Genomic DNA, 19,551 nt, shown 5'->3' with positions numbered 1-19,551 from the left:
GTGCAGCAAAATCATCTTAGGGTCATTTGGAATGTTCATAGACAAGGTGAACATAGTTTTATTGGTCACCTCCCTCCACAATGTTTTGATTTTGTCACCCTCCCACACACACCTTTAGCCTCATTGCATTAAAACAAAGGTCAAGTATATTACTGTTGTATTTATTCAGTTTAACAGGAGTTGGTGTATTTCTGCAGTAGCCTATTATATTGGAGTAGCTTTAAATTAGAGTTTGCTGTTTTTTCTGAGATGTCACAAGTTTTCTTCCAATCATTTTCTGAAATGTCCTTAGAGCCAGATGCAAGCCAGTTTTATATTGATCAAATCAAACCCCTCTCATTGCAATTGTTTGGTATAATGAGAGTGCAGAAATCCCGACTGATTGGATTTGCATAGAATAAATAAACTTGGAGATATTAAAAAAAAGTTTCCTTGGAATGTCATACATTAGAGAGATTTATTCAAAGGTCATAAGAATCCCTTCTTTAAAGAGGTCCAAATATTCATATTTTACTGTGCGTGCATGTGTGTGTGTGTGTGTGTGTGTGTGTGTGTGTGTGTGTGTGTGTGTGTGTGTGAGATGGAAGAGGAGTCTGGATATTAAGGCCCAAACACATTGTGACCGTGCCATACAATTTGACTTTGCTGTCAGTGGAGCTGTCAACTATGGAAACAATGGTTGTCTGTCAGTATACTTTTCAAAAGCAAAAATGCTTCTAGTTTTTCTCTGTTCTTTTAGAGTTTGATGACAGATGTTGTACCCACTTACAAAAGAAAGAGTTCAATGACATAACTAGCTGATGACAGACGTTATTGCTGCACTGTTTCTGCTTTTAACAGTGCCGTCCCTACCTGTAGAAATGCTTAAAATTGTCCAGAATCCTATCCTCGTGAGAAAAACAACTGCATTAGTTATTTGTTCAAACGGCCTAAAGCAGTTCGTGTTTATGCAATAAACATTTCTCAGCCTTCTTCAACCACGTCTCACAGGAGCCACTCTGGTAGTTGTCATGTAACCGACGTTGAAGTTATATAATCAGGTGCAAGATAATGCAGTGGCTTGTACTACAAACTTAATTCTACAAGAGATTGGGAGCCTGTGCATGGATGATACAATTGTGGTGATGTGGGGAAAAACAAATGGAGTGGTAGTCTGGCTGCCGAAGTTTAGCATACTTTGAATTGTGCTCAAATGTTGAGGCAAGTAAACAGAGATTTAGGTAACCCTTAAGATTGCAGTCTGCATATTACAGTGTATTTATTTACTAGATAGCAATAAAATACTTACTGGCTACGTATACTGACACAGCCATGTAATTAAACAAGAAGACAGAATGACTTCTAATCATAGAGAGAGTGCAGAACTTAAAAGTACAAATATCTATACAATGTAATAAAATGCAAATGGAACGGCAATAAATATCAGTTGCCTTATTAAATGTCAAATTTTGTTGATACTTAAATAACAATTGGAACATTAACGTTTTACTAAATACATTATTGTAATTATGATTATATAACATTGTATACACATGGTCTGGATGCATGCTGGTGTATCTCCAGGTGGGTTTCGGTTGGCCGGTCAAAGGTCCCGGGCCAATTTTTATTTCCAGTCCACCCTGCTGTCTCAAAAAGAAGTCATATTTTTATTTTTTTATTATTATTAAATATTTAGATAAACGTATGGAGGTGATTGTGAGTCTGTCGCTTTGATTTGGTCACAATCAGTCTGTGATGCATCTTGTCTTAGGCCGTAGTTAGAATAGTCTTTTCAATGCGACTTTGGTCATCTGATCATGCCAGGACACATTAACTGTCTGGCAAGTCTGTACGCTCTGAGATCGGATCGTGTTCGCATTGGGATTCGATCGGCAGACCACATTCCGATGTGGCCTGGCTCGCATTGAGTTCGGCTCTCAGTGAGTTGACAATTTTATCAAATGTAGGTCTCTTCTGTCATCTCCCTGCCACACGGGAGATCCTCTCACAAACAAGAACAAAGTAAACAGGGGCTGGTATCTGAAATGAGCCGTTCTGCATAATGAGTAACTCTCCTGCATACCTGCGGTAACTTTTAGACAGCTGCTTTATTTTACTCTTTCACGTTTCAAGTTACTGCTGATGAAAACTTAATATTTCCTGATTTTGCTGCTTCACAATTAAAGATTTTAAATAATAAAATAACGCAGGACTTTTTATTGGGAAGAATTTATGGGAAATCCAATGTGTTTATCATTGAATTAGCAGAGCTTTGTTAGCGGCTGGAGCAAAGCGGAGTGCCCCGCTGTCACCATTACAATAACGTTATATCCCCGCGGAAATAAATCTGATCGCCTTCTGATCAGGCAGGTAGCATTGAAGTGACAGGTGTGGACACAGCTGAGTTCCCATCTGGTGTATCTGATCACAAAAGTTGCATTGAAAAAACCAGTGTATAACCACGGCCTTAGGATGCTCAGATGTCAGAGCTTTATGCCAGCACATGAAAGTTGGCGTCAGAAACGCGCAGGATCCTGTTACCTCTAACGTTTATTTTCTCGCCTGACTGTGACAATGATCCCAGTCAATTTTCAAGACCTGATGATTGCGGGCGTGCGCGTCTTTCCTCCCTTTGCTTTCTCTAATCCTTCTTTTTCATCCCCTTGTCATTTCTTCTTCTCCCATCCCACTTTGTCTTCCTCTGCCTCCATCTCTTGTAACCTTATCTTGTGATTCAGGGAAGCGTGATGACGCAGCAGCGAAGCTTGGCCCTTTTTGTGCCCCAATTGTCACAAAGTTACCCCTCATTTTCTTCTCCCACTCCCAATCTGTTCCTCCTTTCCTTTTCGCTCAGTCTACTCTACTCTATAGACCTCCACTGTATTGTTTTCTTTTGCCCGATTGCTCCGTCTTTTGTGATGGTTCAGGGAATTGTTCTTTCACCACAGTCAGTTCAGTCTCAAGACTTTGCATTAAATGGGAGTTTAAATGGGAGAGAAACAAAAGAAACAAAAGAAAAGGGGAAAAACAACCTTTACAAGCTTTAACCTTGAATGCATCTTAGAAAAGACTGAGTGGGAGATGGAAGAGATGGATACATGTGTGTTCTTGTATGCAAAATAATTCCTCAGATTTGGAACATCATATGCTAAAAAACATATTGAACATTATATATCAAAATAATATGGTCTTATATTATTTCTTTTAAAGATCACACCACCTGCTTCCTTTACAATGATTCATATTCCTTGATTACATGACTATTGTATTAGATTAGGCTATATGTTGCTCAATAAATCCTCTCCTTTGTTGGTCATTCAATCTCCAATAGTGGTGAAACTCTGCTTGAACCACTTGAGCGAATATTTAATTGCCTTAATTGTTTCGTTAATGTGTCATTACAAGTACCATATGGAGAGATTTTCTCCTTTTAGTAGCATTATCAAGGTTTTTGAGGCAGCACTGTTTTGTTTGCATCTTGTGCTCAAAGGAAAACATATGCCTGCTCAAGGTTTAATGAAATAGGCCTTTCTCACAACAGACATTTTACCTTGTCTAAGTAGGAAATGCACAGATGTTACTGATAACATAGTTCTATTCAAGTGTCCCAATAGGGCATGACAGTGTGCCATTAATTGCATTTTTATCCACATGTTTTTTTAATGCACATTTTGAATTTGGGCCACCAAAACCTGAATGAAAATACCGGAAATTTAAAGGAGAAGAGAAAGTGTCCTTCCATTTTCAACATATCTGCCGGGCCTTCAAGCAAGGCATTTTACCTCCAACTGCTCTAATGGAGCTCCTCAGTGGCCAAATTAGATTGTTGTAATGGGTCGCTGCCAGCATTTGTTCTCAGAGCAATAACCCCGGTTAGAGCAGTATCATTTTATTAAATAACTATTGCTTTACAGGCTGTTCAAGGGCATTATTAATTCGTATGAACAAGGTAGCAATGGAAGAAGCATACACTGGAATCACTTCAGTCCACTGTGTGAGTATAGATAACATGCCTGATATATATTTGGAAGGGTGTTTCCAAAATGCACTTACAATTTTTTTAAATTGCTAACAAGCATCAATCAATACTAACGTCATTTTTTTCAAAACACTTTATATAGCTTACCATTAACGTAATAATTAGGGTTGGCTATTGTTTTTGGTTTTTTTTCGCACAAAACGACAGTGTTTGCAACATTAAAGAATGGCTTGTTTATTGCTAAGGCCATATTGTCAAAATTAACTGATTTATTAAACAATAACTTATAACAATAACTTATTTCACCAGTAAATTGCTGATAAATTTCAAAAATATCCCCCGATGGGAAAAGGGTATTTTACAATAACTTTGAATGCACCACGAGGCTTAGGCTACCAGTTTCAAGTGAACGCTGTATGTGTTGTTTTCCCGTAAACGGCAGCTGCAGACTGTTGGACGTCCCGCTGTTGGAATCCTCTACAGTGAAATACAGTCACACTTTAAAACCGTTTAACATTAGCTGTCAGCATTTTAACTTCACCTTCTTCTTACACATTTTAACCAGCAATCCAGTTTAGCTTTAGCATTACCTTTTCAAAAAAACATTTACATTAGTGGTGTTATTCAACTTGTCACTGAAATTCATACCAATTAAAGCAATTCCAACTTTTCCAACTATTCTCACTAATTAACTTCCTAGAGAATTAAGCTATAAATCTAATTTAGCTTCAACAATTTAGCTATTCAGCATTCACACACATTTTCTGCAGGAAATGCATTTTCTAGTATAAATATATTTATTAGTATTTGTTTGTATTATTATTTAATATGCTATTACCGTTTATATAGCTGCCGTTTATATAGCTACATTACCGACATACATCTGGCCAAAACGTTAACCTTACCTCCAAAACTCACTCAAACCACCAAAACCCTTCATACACTTCTGAAAAAAGCTTGTTGGACCAAAACACTGGCAACATTTCTCATTAAGAAAGCAAACATTGTCACTCAGAACACAGTGACCTAAAAAACAGGGAGCATTACATAAATCATTAACTTTGAAGTTTGAATGAATATCCACATGAATCAGTATTTCATTATAGAATAAAAATAACCCCTTTTTCACTTTATTGACTTTACTAGTGTATATGGAACAAGAATGAATCAGAAAATTGCTTCAATATCCTTTGTGTTTTCTGTTTTTGTGCATAGAGTTTACTTTAGATTTACTTTAGTTTTGAATGTGCTGTAACAGTTTTGAAAATAGTGTATTATGAACAATGTGCTACAAATATATAGTGTTTCGGAGGTGGTGAAGCATGAATGAGAAAAGAGTTAATTGGATTTTGGAAAATGTGGTCATTTAATGCGTTTTGTGTGAAAGCGATGAAAAATGATTCACAGTTTTGTCCACATAGACTTCTGTTTCGCTGACTGTGTGAATAGTTTTGACAATGTGATTTCAGACGTGACCAATGCATGTTAGGTGCCTGAGTTGGACTTTTCTTGAATGTTAAAAAAAAGTTAGAAAATGAATGCTTAGAATAAAATATACATCACTTTGTCTAAAAGACACCCATCTTTAAAAGAAAAGTAAGTGCAAATGTGAGCTTATATCTTGTAAATATGACAATCTGCACAGTGTGCACAAAACCAGGTTGTAGTTATGAATGACATCTGCTTGGCAATTGTATTATTCATGGCATGCCACAATTACCTTCTTTCTCTATGCGTGTCTCTCCTTTCACCCCCAGTGGGATTCCAGGGAAGAAGTGTGGAGTCATTATCTTTAATGCAGAGGAGCTCAGTAACTGCAGGGTCAGTACACACACACACACACACACAACCTAAGTGTTATTTGAATATATTCATGTTGTCTGCATTTGTTATTTGCCCTGATGCTGTTGGTGTAATAGCTTGCAATCTTCTTCCCCCACACACAAACACCCACACACACAAATACACAGAAAATGTTTAATCATGGGACAATATTAAACAAAAACAAAAAGATCATGAACTGTAACGAATGTGCAAACGTTTAACCTGTTAATCCCTTCATTGGGACCCCTTCCCCCACCCTCAAGTTAATTTTTCTTCAGCATGGATAAATGCTTGATATTGTGTCACCCAGACTCGCTTAATGTGTTTAAAACTAACTGTCAAGCCGGATTCCTGCTATAAACTAAGTGATTATCGTGGTTGTGTTTACCATCGTTACTCTGGGAAGTTTAGCTCTCGACAAGATCCAAATGCTCTCGAAGTGTGTGCATGTGTGTGTGTGTGTGTGTGTGTGTGTGTGTGTGTGTGTATGTGTGTGTGCTGACACCCCTATCTGTCAATGAGAAGCGTAGGTATCCAATGATGCCTTCCTCCTGGAGGCAATAACTAAAGGGCCTTATTAAGAGCAATCCATCTACTCTTGTGCAGGCGAATTACATAGTTTCTCATTAACTGCTGTAACCATCCTGTATGAAGCCATTCCCTCTGCCTCTCTGACTATATTACAGACAGCTCTTAATGAACTCAGTTCCTCCCACTAGTAAAGTGTGAAATTTCAAAGCAACGCTATAGATTGCAATCACTGCAATCAAGGTATGCATTTGGTCATTAAGCCGTTCCGACTGCTGGTGTTTGCGATTCTGATCCACGTTTGCATTTCCATTATGCATGAGTTGTTACATCGTCAATTACTTTGCTTTCAGAGGGAGTCTCAGTCCCACGATTGTTGATGTCCCGCATAAACCTGTGCCTTCCTTGCCAAGAAATGAGTTCCTGAAGAAAACAAATTGCTGACTTAGAAATGAAATGGCATCAAAATGACTGTATTCCTGTCCAACTAAAACTGCTTGTCTTCTTTCTCAGGATATTGCTACCATGCAGTTGTGTGCCAACAAGCTGGACAAAAAAGACTTTTTTGGCAAGTCAGACCCCTTCTTGGTTTTCTACCGGAGTAATGAGGATGGAACGTGAGTCTGAGCATTTGGGGTGCACTCGAACATTCGCCAATGTGTTTTAACCTTTTACCACCCACTGTTACGCCCCTGAGACAATAGCAAATTTTCATCTTTTAAAGATGGGGCTCAAAAACCAATCATGCATTAGATAGACATACTTAGTTAATCACAAAAGGCAATTGCAGAAAGCTGAAACTTTGAAAATATGCTGTCTCCCGACTTTTAACCCTTGTGTTGACTTTGGGTCAAATTGACCCGTTTTCAATTTTTGTTTTATATCAGAAAATATGGGACGTAGGAATAAGCGCTGAAAATGTGTAGAAGAAAAATTTAACAATTTAAAACGTTGGAAAAAACAAAACAAAAGTGTTTTTTTTCAAAGTTGACGAGAAGACAACACAAGGGTTAAAGCAGCCTGGCAGTCCAACAATGTAATTTATCCCTGAAAGCATTAAGTCCAAATGCCCAAAAAACAGTTTTTTTTGCATCATTTATTTACAAACTATTTCCTGCACATGTAAAATATAGAATTAAGAAACTGCTGGTCAAAGCACCTTTGCAGCCTCTGTAGATTTATTGGCACTGCTCAGTGGAAAGCAGCAGCTGTGGTTTCATTGGTCCGTCACAAAAGTCTGCAAACAATGTATTGAACGAAGCAAGGAAATTGTTTCATGAACCTTTTGGAGGTGAAGACTACCTATGGTCATGTAAATGAAATTAAATTTCACCCACCCTCTGAGGCTTAGCTCAACCTTTAATATTATTACCTACTCCTGCTGCTCTGCCTTGGAGGGTTTTTGGTAGCAATGAAATTCTGCAATTCTGCCATGTCCCCCAGATGTACTTAAACACATATAAAAGAAAAAAACAACACCCTGCGCAAAGCATCCTGTAGCGTTGCAGAGGAAGCTGCGGATAAGTGATGTGATATTATCACAGGTACAATATGAGTAATATGAATGTGCTCTCCCTTTAGTGGCCTTGTGTGTGTTATTTTGCTGTCAGGTTCACCATCTGCCACAAGACAGAAGTGATCAAGAACACACTGAACCCAGTGTGGCAGCCCTTCACCATCCCTGTTAGAGCTCTCTGCAATGGCGACTATGACAGGTCAGAAAACACTTTGCACAACTCTATTATGTATCCTAATAAAGAGTGAATAAAATGTTGTGGTGAAGTTTCCAGAAACACCATGTTGTGGTATAATATGAGACAAAGGGAAAGCTTAGACAACACCAGGTCATTCATAGGTCACAGGTCAGGGGATGTTAACATTCTCTGCCAGTCTCTAATAACCTAGTCTATATCCACGACGTTCCACTTCCGGCATTGTTCCGTTGCTGCCGGAAATTCCGCCAGATTTCACTCTTTTCGGCCGGATGTCCGTTACCTTCTGCTTTCTTCGTGTTGGAATTATAAACAACGGTGGATTTATGAGGACTATGGTTAACTGCTCCTCAGATCTCTGCAGGGTAAATCCAGACAGCTAGCTAGACTATCTGTCCAGTCTGAGTTTTCTGTTGCACGACTAAAACTACCTTTGAACGAGCACATGTTCAACCAAAACAAGTTCCTTCCAGAGGCTATTTTGCAGAGCCGCCTATTAAACATACCGACTTGAAGAGACAGAAGAGAAACTCTGCCTGGATTTAAAGGGGCGCTATTGGGTTTTGGCCATTTCTTCGCTGTTTTCTCACTTTTTGCTCGCAGGTTTCTCTATAGAGCTCCCCCTACAGCTTCGGAATAGATATTTGGCAGCTCCTATGTTTACTTGTGTCTGGCTCCTCGCTCGGTCAGTCTGCCATTTCCTCTTTCTCTGTTCTTCCTAGCTTTCTGCTTCTTTTTTGCTGGGTCAGCCATGACGATAATGTAAAAAACTCCATCGGTACCTTGTTAGCCGGTTCCTGAACAATTGTGAGATATGTAATTACCATTTAGACAGTGAAGAAACATGTATGAAACAGCATAGATGTTAATAGGCCACCTGATTTTAATCCCTGTTTACATGAGCTACATAATTTCCTGTGTCCCGGGAAAGCACACATCATTTTCTATGATTAAATGACATGGGGGAACACTTAAGACACAGGCAGGCTTTTATGTGGATGACATCACCTGTTGCTGGGGCGGTCAGAATAATGCCAGCAGTCGGTCATGCTGTCCCAGGGACCAGCACTGGTGTTATTGAGACTGACTCAGTTTTCACACAGCACTCTGTTATACATTCATATGTATATATAGTGCCACTTGTGCTCTACTTCTCTTTGTGATATTTTATAGGTTTTTGGGACTTATCATTAGTGATGTCCAATTAAAGCTTCATGAACCATTAGTTGTATCTGTTGACTCAACTAGATGGGGCTCTTGGTTTAAAGAAAAAGGCTCAAGGAATAGCAATTTCCGTTCATCTGCATGTGCTGTGCTGCAGTAACACAGAAACGGGCTCGGGCATGCTTCACACTCATGGTGTGAGCGGTACTGGAGTGAATTTGGAGCTAGGGAGATAAGGCGACGCTCCAACATTTTAAAAATCTGCTCTGCGGTCCATTCAAAATCCCCCCGCTAGCACTCTGCTCACATGCTCTGATGTGCGAGTTGGAAATGTTTCCGGCAAATCAGTGCACACTGTGCCTTGCATGAAGATAACTTTTTTTTATTCGACCTCTCCCCTAATACTTTCACAGCCCACATAAAATGAATAGGAGCGAACATTGTGGGTTTTCTCGGTAAAGCATGACTGCAAATCTAGCTATGCTAAGGACTTTCAGAAACATTTAACATTTAACATTTAACATTTAAATCAAATGATGTTTTATAAATGTTACCCAGCCCAAAAACATCAAGTATATCCGGCTCTTCACATAATGCTGGAATTATGCATTTGTGGTACTGCATGCAAACTTAAAAATTGTATTCATTTTTCTCTCCTAGATGTGCAATTGGTGATTTTTACTGGCTGGAAGCAGAGAGCATAGATGGGCTTTGTAATTTAGAGTTCACATAACAACCTGTACCTGCTGTGCCAATAACAATAATCCTCTTCAGTGTGACACTATTGAATCAGTGAATGTGTAATGCGGTTGTAATGCAGTGAGAGAACGTTTTTTACTTCTTTTTAAGTCAATAGAACTACAGGTTCCCGTTTTATTGACAGGAGATGATTTGGTATATACTGTAGCAGACCTTCAGAAATAAGATATTCTCTGTCTATTTCAGGACTGTGAAGGTAGATGTCTATGACTGGGATCGAGATGGAAGGTAAAAATCAACTGTGGATAAGCACTTACTGTGACCCAGTGGTTCACATTAATGTCTCTCAAATGTCAGAAGAAAATGAAACACCTTATGTTCATTTTGTAGGTGAAAATGTGAAGTGTTTTGGTGTGCTACGAAACAACTTATTACGCAGCAGGGGAGAGAGAGATGGGGCAGATAGGGGAAGATTGACAGAAACAAAGATGGAGAAAGAGATGTGGATGGAGATTATAAAATCCGATTATAAAATCTGTGTTCATGCTTGCCTGTCTTCGTGGGTGTTTGTCTGCAGCCATGACTTCATTGGCGAGTTCACCACCAGCTACAGAGAGCTGTCTCGGGGCCAGAACCAGTTCAATGTCTATGAGGTGAGACATGACATGGGGGTGGTTTGTTGTTTCTCACCTCTTTTTCGTCATATGATAACCTTGTAACTGTAAATTGGATATATTAACTTCAGCTGGCTGGCTCTTCAAAAGGCTGAAAACCTCTACAACCCTCGCAAAGATTTGAACAACCTTTTATGTAGTGAAGTAATAAAATATAGGTGATAAAAATAGGTGCTTTCGAAGAAAAAAGGCTGAAAACATTTTGTAGATGTAACTCTTTCCCTGACACCAAAATTATGCAACCTTCAGAGAAATGGATGGTTTCATAAACAGATAAACAGATGGATAAATAAAAATTCCAAAGGAGGTCCATGTTTAGTTTTTTATGATTTTAAAGCTTTAATGCGTAACTTTTTGATATTAATAAATGTCTGTTACATTCAGGATTGTGTCACCCAGTGACTTTCCGACGCAGAAAGAAAGATAATTACCTCCTTGGCTACTAGCGTGTGCGATCACGGAAGGCTTGTTTCATGTGGACGTGCCGACAGTTTTGTTGTCATTACTTAGAATTCCTCATGGGGAAGACAGAAACTACGCACTATTGCTTAAATGTTATTTTCTAATGTTTGTTGTTATGAGAAAGTAAAATGTATTAGATTGAATAGAATAAAATAAGGCCATCCTGTGGCCAGGCCTGTACTACAAAAGGCTGTCGGCCATTTTCTCCTAATTTTTGTCGCAGGATACACCCTATAATGTCTTCTTTGTTGTACAACTGTGACCAAACGTCAACACAAAAACCAAGAATATATAAATGGTAAATGCAATGTTCCCTTTACGCTATAATATACACTTAATTCTTACCTCTTCTACAGTTTTTCTCAAAGCCAGTCCACGTATCTCTAGACTGTCAGACCTTATGAGCCCCGTTCTATACTTATCCTCATCTCTTATACTTTCTTTCGGGGGCCCCCTCTTTTCTCCAGCACAGTGAATGTTATCTTCACACAACACACGGCAGGGTCGAGGCCACTGTGCTGTGTCTCGTCTTCATTTGCTCTCACGCGAAGTGGTACATTCTGATCCTGTTTCACTTGTTATTATTACTCACTTTGCTCGAGGCCACTGTGACCCTAACTATCTTATAGTTATGGCTTAAGCTAAATAAGCATACACCAAAACACACTTGGTCTCTTATGGAAACCTTTTACATTCTTATTATATTTATCTGCAGATAGTAAGAACATTATTCCACATCACCCACTCTGTCAAATTGTCCAGTTGCTAACACTATGTATTTAGGCAGCTTAATAGTATTGATGTCAACCACGGCACACACTATACTTTCAACAAAACATACATTTTTCTTTGTATGTACACACCAGCCAGTTGTAAATACATAAAGAAAGTATAAAAGAAAATATACTGCAAATTTCTCAACCTCATGGGGCATTCACTCTCTCCTCTCTATTTGGCCACAACATTTCATCGACATCACACCTGATGTAAAGAAATTAAAGTAAGTTGTTCCCAATCTAGTCAAAGTCTATCCATCTGACAACTTTTACAACAATACCACGTAACTATAATGTATCTATTATATGTGTGCGACAGGTTATTGTGATTGTCGGTTGCTCTATTTTGCATGTAGGGATTTACAGAATGAACATGTGTATAGTTGCATTTAAGAGTAATATGATTCAATAGCCAATGAATGCAAACTATTTTGATCTGAGAGGCTTATTCCGTGCATTTTGTGCCAAAGCAATTATAAATGACTAAAGTAATGTGAACAACTGACCTAATATTCATTTAAATAGTCACAGAATTGCGAAAAACTGTAATTTTATTTAACTTTAATGAGGATAGGCAATAGGGTTCAAGTACATTTCTAAGTACATTTTGAGTACATTTTACTTCAGGTAAAGATTCAGGGTGTTTAAGGCTGTGGTCATTTTAAACAAAACCAATACTTGTCATGAACGTTTTACTAGTTGTGCTGGGAATAAAACGTGTGAGATGGTTTATTACACAGGACCATCAAAAGAAGCTGTCATTGGAAATTGTTTTGGAAAGGGCAGGCACTTTCAAAAAAATAGCATGCAGGTGATTGGATGAACCATCTGTCTGTCTCGTCCAACATTGTTGTTGTATTATTTGAATGAACAGTCACCGACACCTATACCACGCCTAGTCACGGGGCGCTGATTGGTTCAGTTTGACTTTCTTCGGACACAAACTTATTAATTGAAACCTGACGAGATGGATTTTCGTATGATATGTGATCCCACGATTTCTTATGTGAGCTTGTGATATCCCGATAACCCAACTGCCGTACAAGGTAATATTAAAACCTCCAAGCGAACCAATTAATAATACTACTGCAGCATGAAAAAAAAGTAATAATAAACATATATAATGATGATCTGTCCTAAAGTAGAAGAGAAAGTTTATTAGTCACATTTGTAATGACCATGGATAGATGGATGGTTTAAATCTCTCCCTCTACTCTCTATACATGCAGAAATAAAAAAAACATAATTTCAGTTTAAATTCATGCCCTTCCAGTATTAGAAATGTGTTGAATTATTCATGTTCATTATTAAACATCATTCCAGGGTACAAAGTGGTTTTGCAAGTTCCCTCTCAATCACTAACTTGTTTTTCCCCATCACCTGCAGGTTTTAAATCCCAAGAAGAAAGGCAAAAAGAAGAAATACATCAATTCTGGAACTGTGAGTACACCCACCTCTCCCATGTCCTATTTCCTCTTTATTGGTATTTTAAGCATTATATATTTATATAGGTATCATTACCTCTTACATCTGTTTCTGTCTCACTGACTCGCTTGCTGTCTGGCCATCTGTTTGTCTTTTTCTCAACCATCTACCTGGCCCCTTTTCCCTGGTCTCTTTTCACGTGTGTGTGTGTGTGTGTGTGTGTGTGTGTGTGTGTGTGTGTGTGTATGTGTATGTGTATGTGTGTGTGTGTTCACCAGGTAACTCTGCTGTCCTTCAAAGTGGAGTCCGAGTATACCTTTGTGGATTTCATCCGAGGAGGGTGAGTGGAATAATAATTAGCCTCACAGTGAGTGTCAATAGCAACCATTTTGGTTGTGTGTGCATGTGTTTGTGTGTGTGTGTGTGTGTGTGTGTGTGTGTGTGTGTGTGTGTGTGTGTGTGTGTGTGTGTGGAGTTTTCTGAAGATACTACATTAAAATCCCAAAAGCTCTATTATGAGCATCAGATTGAATTTATAAAGGCTCTGATCGGTAAATCTAATTTGTAAATACCTAATGTATTCAGTTCATTCACTTTTAATTACTGGTTCCATTTGTTTTACCCAATTAGGCCTTCATGACGTTGGAGGGAATATTGTCCTGCCATAGTAATTAGCCAGTGAACCAGTAAACTGATTATATTGTACTTGATTGTGCTGGTGTGTATGTGTGTTATACTGTAGATCCGGTGTGTACTAAGTGTATGGAATTGTGTGATCTTTGTTGTTTTCCTCTTCTCATTTTCTTTGCAACAGAACCCAACTGAATTTCACAGTTGCTATAGACTTTACAGCATCCAATGGTAAGTCACTTAGATAAATGCCTATCTCTTATATGTATTTTTCATTTATCGTGGTGCGCATGTGTGTTTTTATAACTCTTCACTGTCTACCTGCCATTAAATCAAAATACAGTTGGACCAGATGTGATCAACCATTAAAACCTAAAACAAGACCCTCCCAGCTTGCAGAACCCCTATATGAACTCCCAGTAATGAATAATTTGTCTTCCATAGCCAGTAGTAAATGAATAGTTCGGCATTTCACCTCCCCCACTTTTTCACCAAATAAATTGGTAATTTTTAATGTAGTAGTTTTTGTTTATCTGCCAAAGCACTACAGATAGCTAGCAGCTAAATCTGGGATTAATTCGATATTACCTTTTGTGTTACATTTCCCTCTCAAAGTTTATAAGACTTTTTATAAGCATTTAACGTGACCACATTGACCACATTAGAAAAAGAAACATACTTGTAAAACCTGTATTAAATGGTGGTCAGTTCAGTTGTACATCAGCCTCTCAAGCCCACTGTCCTAATCTGGTTCAGGAGCTATTTGCTAGAGGGTGTGTGTTTTTTCAATCATCCAATCCACCAAACACCAAACGAGTCAACGGCAGAATAAGCTGTTTGGCATTGGCAGAGAAGATTTGGCAAATATTTCATGGGCGCAACCCACATACTCAGCGCTGCTGCTCATCCCACAAATGCATGTTCCTTACAAATGGGGTACCATTCGAAAGGGAACTAAACAGGCTTTTCAATGGTATAAGATTTATTGCCAAAAAGCATTGTTACCACAGCAAAATAATCTACCAAACGCAAATTTCCTTACTTTTTGTGCTAAGTTTACGTTGTTGCTCAAGACATGAAGACTCCAACATGACTGCCAGACATTGTGTAATGTACCCTCACTCCACTTTGTTAGTGTGCTTTCCAATTATATCACTGGCTGTATTTTTCTCTGTCTAAAACTATTAAAATGACACTACTTGAGTTTTGTGTTTTCAATTATTACAGACAGAAAATACTGTTATAAATTTTAACACTTTGGTGTAAAAAGTACTTGTCCCTTTTTCCCTCTGTAATGTAACATGACCTTTCTCAATTTTTTATGACAGATACACTGGTGTATGTGATGTTGGGAACACTGCTGTCTTGAATAAATTGTCACATTTAGGCTCTTTTTTTTTCGCATGATGGAAAGTGCAGTCGACCGTGCAAGGTGCCCAGAGTGTGGTGAATGTGTTTGGTATTTTCAGGCCCAGAGGCACGGTACACCTGTGGCGCTATTGGAAGCTAGATGGGATTAGGAGGAATACATTATCAGTAGGTGTGTTAGGAGCTGGCATCTATCATGGCTAATCAAATCATCCCCCTCCTTTATTTCCCTTTAAAGCAGGGCACTTGTTCCATAATGGAGGAGAGACTCCAGACCCAAGGGGAGAAGTCAGAGTTGTCATTCAGTCAAATTTGGCTATGGTTACATTTGTGTAATAATTCTACTGCTTACAATATTGAAGCAATTGTGTAAGACATGTACATGATTGCATTTACTGATGAGTCCCCCATAATAATCCTATTTACATGACTCTTTGATTTTATTTCCTTTTCTGCAAGTGTCAAATTTGACTCCCAAAACCACGATTCTTAATGTAGTAAATCACATAGACATAGGCTGTCTCTATTGCAATTAAAAATGCAAATGCTCAAAGGTACAAGCGTGTTCGAAAGGAGATAAAGCATATAAGAATTATTAGCATGAATATTCTCATGTGCTACACTGGTGACATACTGCACATTGTATTTTGCAGGTGAAAACTACACAAAGAGAAGAAGCGAGACATATTATTATTTACTTAATTGTATGTGTGTGTGTGTGTGTGTGTGTGTGTGTGTCATCCTCCAAGGTAACCCCTCCCAGCCCACCTCCCTCCACTATATGAGTCCCTACCAGATGAACGCATATGCCATGGCCTTGAAGGCAGTAGGTGAGATTATCCAGGACTACGACAGTGACAAGCTCTTTCCTGCCTATGGTTTCGGGGCTAAGCTGCCCCCTGACGGCAAAATCTCCCACGGCTTCCCACTGGTAAGACACACATGTTAACGCACACACAAACATATGAATTCACACATACAAGACACACGCACAAATAGTCCACCCGTAGCATGGTGTGGTTTAGACTTGGAGTTGTCGCTGAGTTGGCTCATCTGCTTGCCAGCGGGAATCTCCCAGCATCCCCTCCGCTTCCTCCTTGCATCCCTCTGAGGGATCAGGGCAACCAGTTAGAAACCGCTGGATGCTAGGCTGTAGTGAAGCCAACTTTTGCTTTTAGTCAACAGTATTGCCTCTGCTGCTTCAATTTTGACATCATCACATATTATCAACATAGCAACATATCTAAGATATGTTCAATTTTCTTTAATTAGAAGTGTAAAAATATTTCTACAGTTATGGGCTTTGGATGGAATTATGGTTAATTATTGTTTATACACTGAATGTGTGAATGTACGTACACTGTGTACTTCATTAGTGGGCTGTATGCTGTTTGTTGCAGAATGGTGACGCTGAGAATCCAAACTGTGTGGGCATAGAGGGGGTTCTGGAGGCATATTTCCAGAGCCTGAGGACGGTGCAGCTGTATGGACCCACCAACTTTGCACCTGTTATCAACAAAGTGGCAAAGTAAGTTTGAAAATATGTGTGTATTTTAGAATTAGGGTACGTTTATACCTTTTAGATCAGGGATCTTCAACAGGGGGTCCTCACAGTCACTCCAGGGGGGCCTCCAAATTATTGTTCACTTTTGAAAGTTTTTTCAAAAATTCAAGTCTTAACATGACTCCAATATATTATTAGCAAATATCCACAGATACAGTTCGTCCCAAAGGATTGACTGTTTCACATTTGTTTCACATTTAAGGGTTAACATTAAAACATGATTTATAAAATCATGCCAACAAGTATCAGCCTATTTGAATAGCTTAGTATTTTATGCAAAAAAGGTATCTATAAATGCTTTAGGCTGCCCTAAAAGTTATTGTAGGACCAGATTAATATGCAACTTCATTTTATACAATATATGTAGTAGGGGGGTCCCTGATCCGTCTCTCTTTCAGTTAAGGGGTCCTTGGCTTAAAACACGTTGAAGACCCCTGTTTTAGATATAAGCTAAGTTTATGTGACATGACTTTCAAAGTCGTCAGATAGCTGTAGTGTTCACACTACACAATTGGAGTCTTGAAGTCGTCGTAGTTTTCACACTACATGACTGACTGGTGACAGTGGGCCACACACTACAAGATCCTTCACCAGGAGGAATCCCAGATGAGTATGTCTGGTCTCCAAACACTATAAGGGACACGGGGCATGACATTATGCAATGCGTGACACAGAAAGGTTGTGGATGTCCGCCAGAAACAAGGGATAACACAAAGAAGTAGAAAAAAAGAAGGGTAAAGGGGTGTTGTAGGTTGGCACATTAAATAGCATTAGTTTCCACACGTCTTTACTATTTATAGTTAGTTTTCTCTAGGTGCAACAATAACTTTGGTATGTGTTACAAATGCAACACATACAGTAAAGTTCCTATTGTTACAGGTTTACCCTAAACCAAGATCTTGTACTCTCCGACAGGTCCAGATATTTACCCTGCTAGATATCAGGGATGTGTCTGCAATGAATCATTTTTGAACTGTTCACACATGGCGCTCAAGCGGCGATTTGCCTCTGATCTGGTGCTTTTGTCGGGGAGCTCCAAAACTCTGACGGCGAGTAGAAAATCAGGGTTTATGCCTTATTTTTATTTAGTTTTTGTATTTACAGGTTTTGATCAAAGCTTATTAGTGACATGACTCGCAATAAGCTTTTACACCAGATTAGGAATTTAGTTTTATTTATTAACAGTGGGGGGGAACTCAACATGTGCAGGATTAAGGAGGTTACAGCATCCCTTCAGCTAAAAATCAGTGTTTTATATCACTTAAAGTGTGGCATCAGAGAAAATGTTATTTTAGAGAAAAGGGGCTTAATTTTGGATTTCTTTTATCTGCATATTTAATTTCACATCAGAAGGTCATTTTATGTATCAGGGAAACTGTCAAAAATACATCTGGCAATCAATGAAAGCTTGCAATTGGTTTTGATGGGAATTAAAAAAAAAACAAGATTAGGGCATACATTTCTTAACAAGGTTATCAATGTGAGTATGGAACTCATTTTTCATTCTACAACATTCCAAGATACTGAAGAGTACCTTTTTTGCACATCAAAGTTTATTGGTAAAATGATAACTGCAGTTTGTGGGAGGCATTCTGGAGGTCAATGATTTAGACATGGGGCAACTGGATATATTACTATATCATCTGCATTCAAATAAATACTCACTGGCAGGATGTACCTTTATTGTTTATGTTTATGTAAATTGATATAGAGCATGTGGCACAGCCTTTGTAATCTTTACTGTTTTCAATAATCAACATTTTGTGTACTGTGTCCTGACCTAAAACCAGATTGTGCATCATGTCATTTGTGAGTTCATGAATGATTCAAAAACTTTGGTCAAAATGGATAATTTTGAAATAGTTTAATGGTTAATGATTTTGGATGGTGTTTGACCTCCATAGTTTTGAGCACTATTTTTTTTCTTTTGAAACCATAACCTTTTGAGTTATGGTTGAAAGGAGATGATTCCAATCTTAGATCTTAAATCTGTATCATAACCAGCCACTAGTGCTGCTCACCCTCCTCTGTTAGTCTATGGGCATTAAACATAGGAGCCAATGGCCAGTTAAAGGAATGAGCTGACGATGTCTTTGTTCATTTTTGCACCTTTAAAAACTAAGACCTAATATGTGACAGGTTTTAAGGTTAATAAAAAAACAAAGATTCTGCTGCCATAATTCCATGTTTTTGTTGTGAACAAACATTGATAAACCTTGTTTTTAGACCAGCAGTGTTGGACATTTTGGCCTACGTGTCACTGCACTGAATTATCAATTTTCCGTTTTTTTATCCCACCCTGTGTTTGACACTACTGTGTCAAGCAGCAAGAGGCATAGATCACCCACCGGAAAAAAAGAAGAAGAAGGACTTAGGTGCCAACACACACACATCCTAACATGAGGCTAAATTCCCATACACATGCACACATATACTGTACACACACACACACACACACACACACACACACACACACACACACACACACACATACATACACACAGAAACATAGACTCACGGATCAATGTCATGTTCAGCCAGGTGGAACAGCTAAGTCACTGGTATTAGATCCTGTCTCCATCCCTCTAAACAGTAGGTAAAGGACACACACACATATAGACACACACAAACACACATACACACACACACACACACACACACACACACACCTACGTGTTAAAACACTCCAAATATCAGCTCTGGCTTGATATAATGCCAGGTGAGATGGTGGATATAGTCATTTGTTTTTCTCATCAAACCTAATAAA

At 38.6% G+C, this 19,551-nt stretch overlaps 1 protein-coding gene across 2 annotated transcripts in view; it reads left to right on the top strand.

The window, feature by feature from the left end:
• Nucleotides 1–19,551, top strand: part of LOC114559361 (copine-9) — an 86,201-nt gene that overhangs the window by 51,620 nt on the left and 15,030 nt on the right. For both annotated transcript variants that reach the window (XM_028583956.1, XM_028583955.1), the window contains 10 exons: nt 5,716–5,779; nt 6,824–6,927; nt 7,921–8,025; nt 10,132–10,173; nt 10,463–10,538; nt 13,184–13,237; nt 13,501–13,562; nt 14,037–14,083; nt 15,970–16,151; nt 16,621–16,748. In XM_028583956.1, the coding sequence (XP_028439757.1) occupies nt 5,716–5,779; nt 6,824–6,927; nt 7,921–8,025; nt 10,132–10,173; nt 10,463–10,538; nt 13,184–13,237; nt 13,501–13,562; nt 14,037–14,083; nt 15,970–16,151; nt 16,621–16,748 (864 nt within the window). The remainder of the gene's footprint in view (nt 1–5,715; nt 5,780–6,823; nt 6,928–7,920; nt 8,026–10,131; nt 10,174–10,462; nt 10,539–13,183; nt 13,238–13,500; nt 13,563–14,036; nt 14,084–15,969; nt 16,152–16,620; nt 16,749–19,551) is intronic.

The sequence above is a fragment of the Perca flavescens genome, chromosome 7 (assembly GCF_004354835.1).
Source record: "Perca flavescens isolate YP-PL-M2 chromosome 7, PFLA_1.0, whole genome shotgun sequence".
NCBI lineage: Eukaryota > Metazoa > Chordata > Actinopteri > Perciformes > Percidae > Perca > Perca flavescens.
This window is presented reverse-complemented; position numbering and strand designations above follow the sequence as displayed.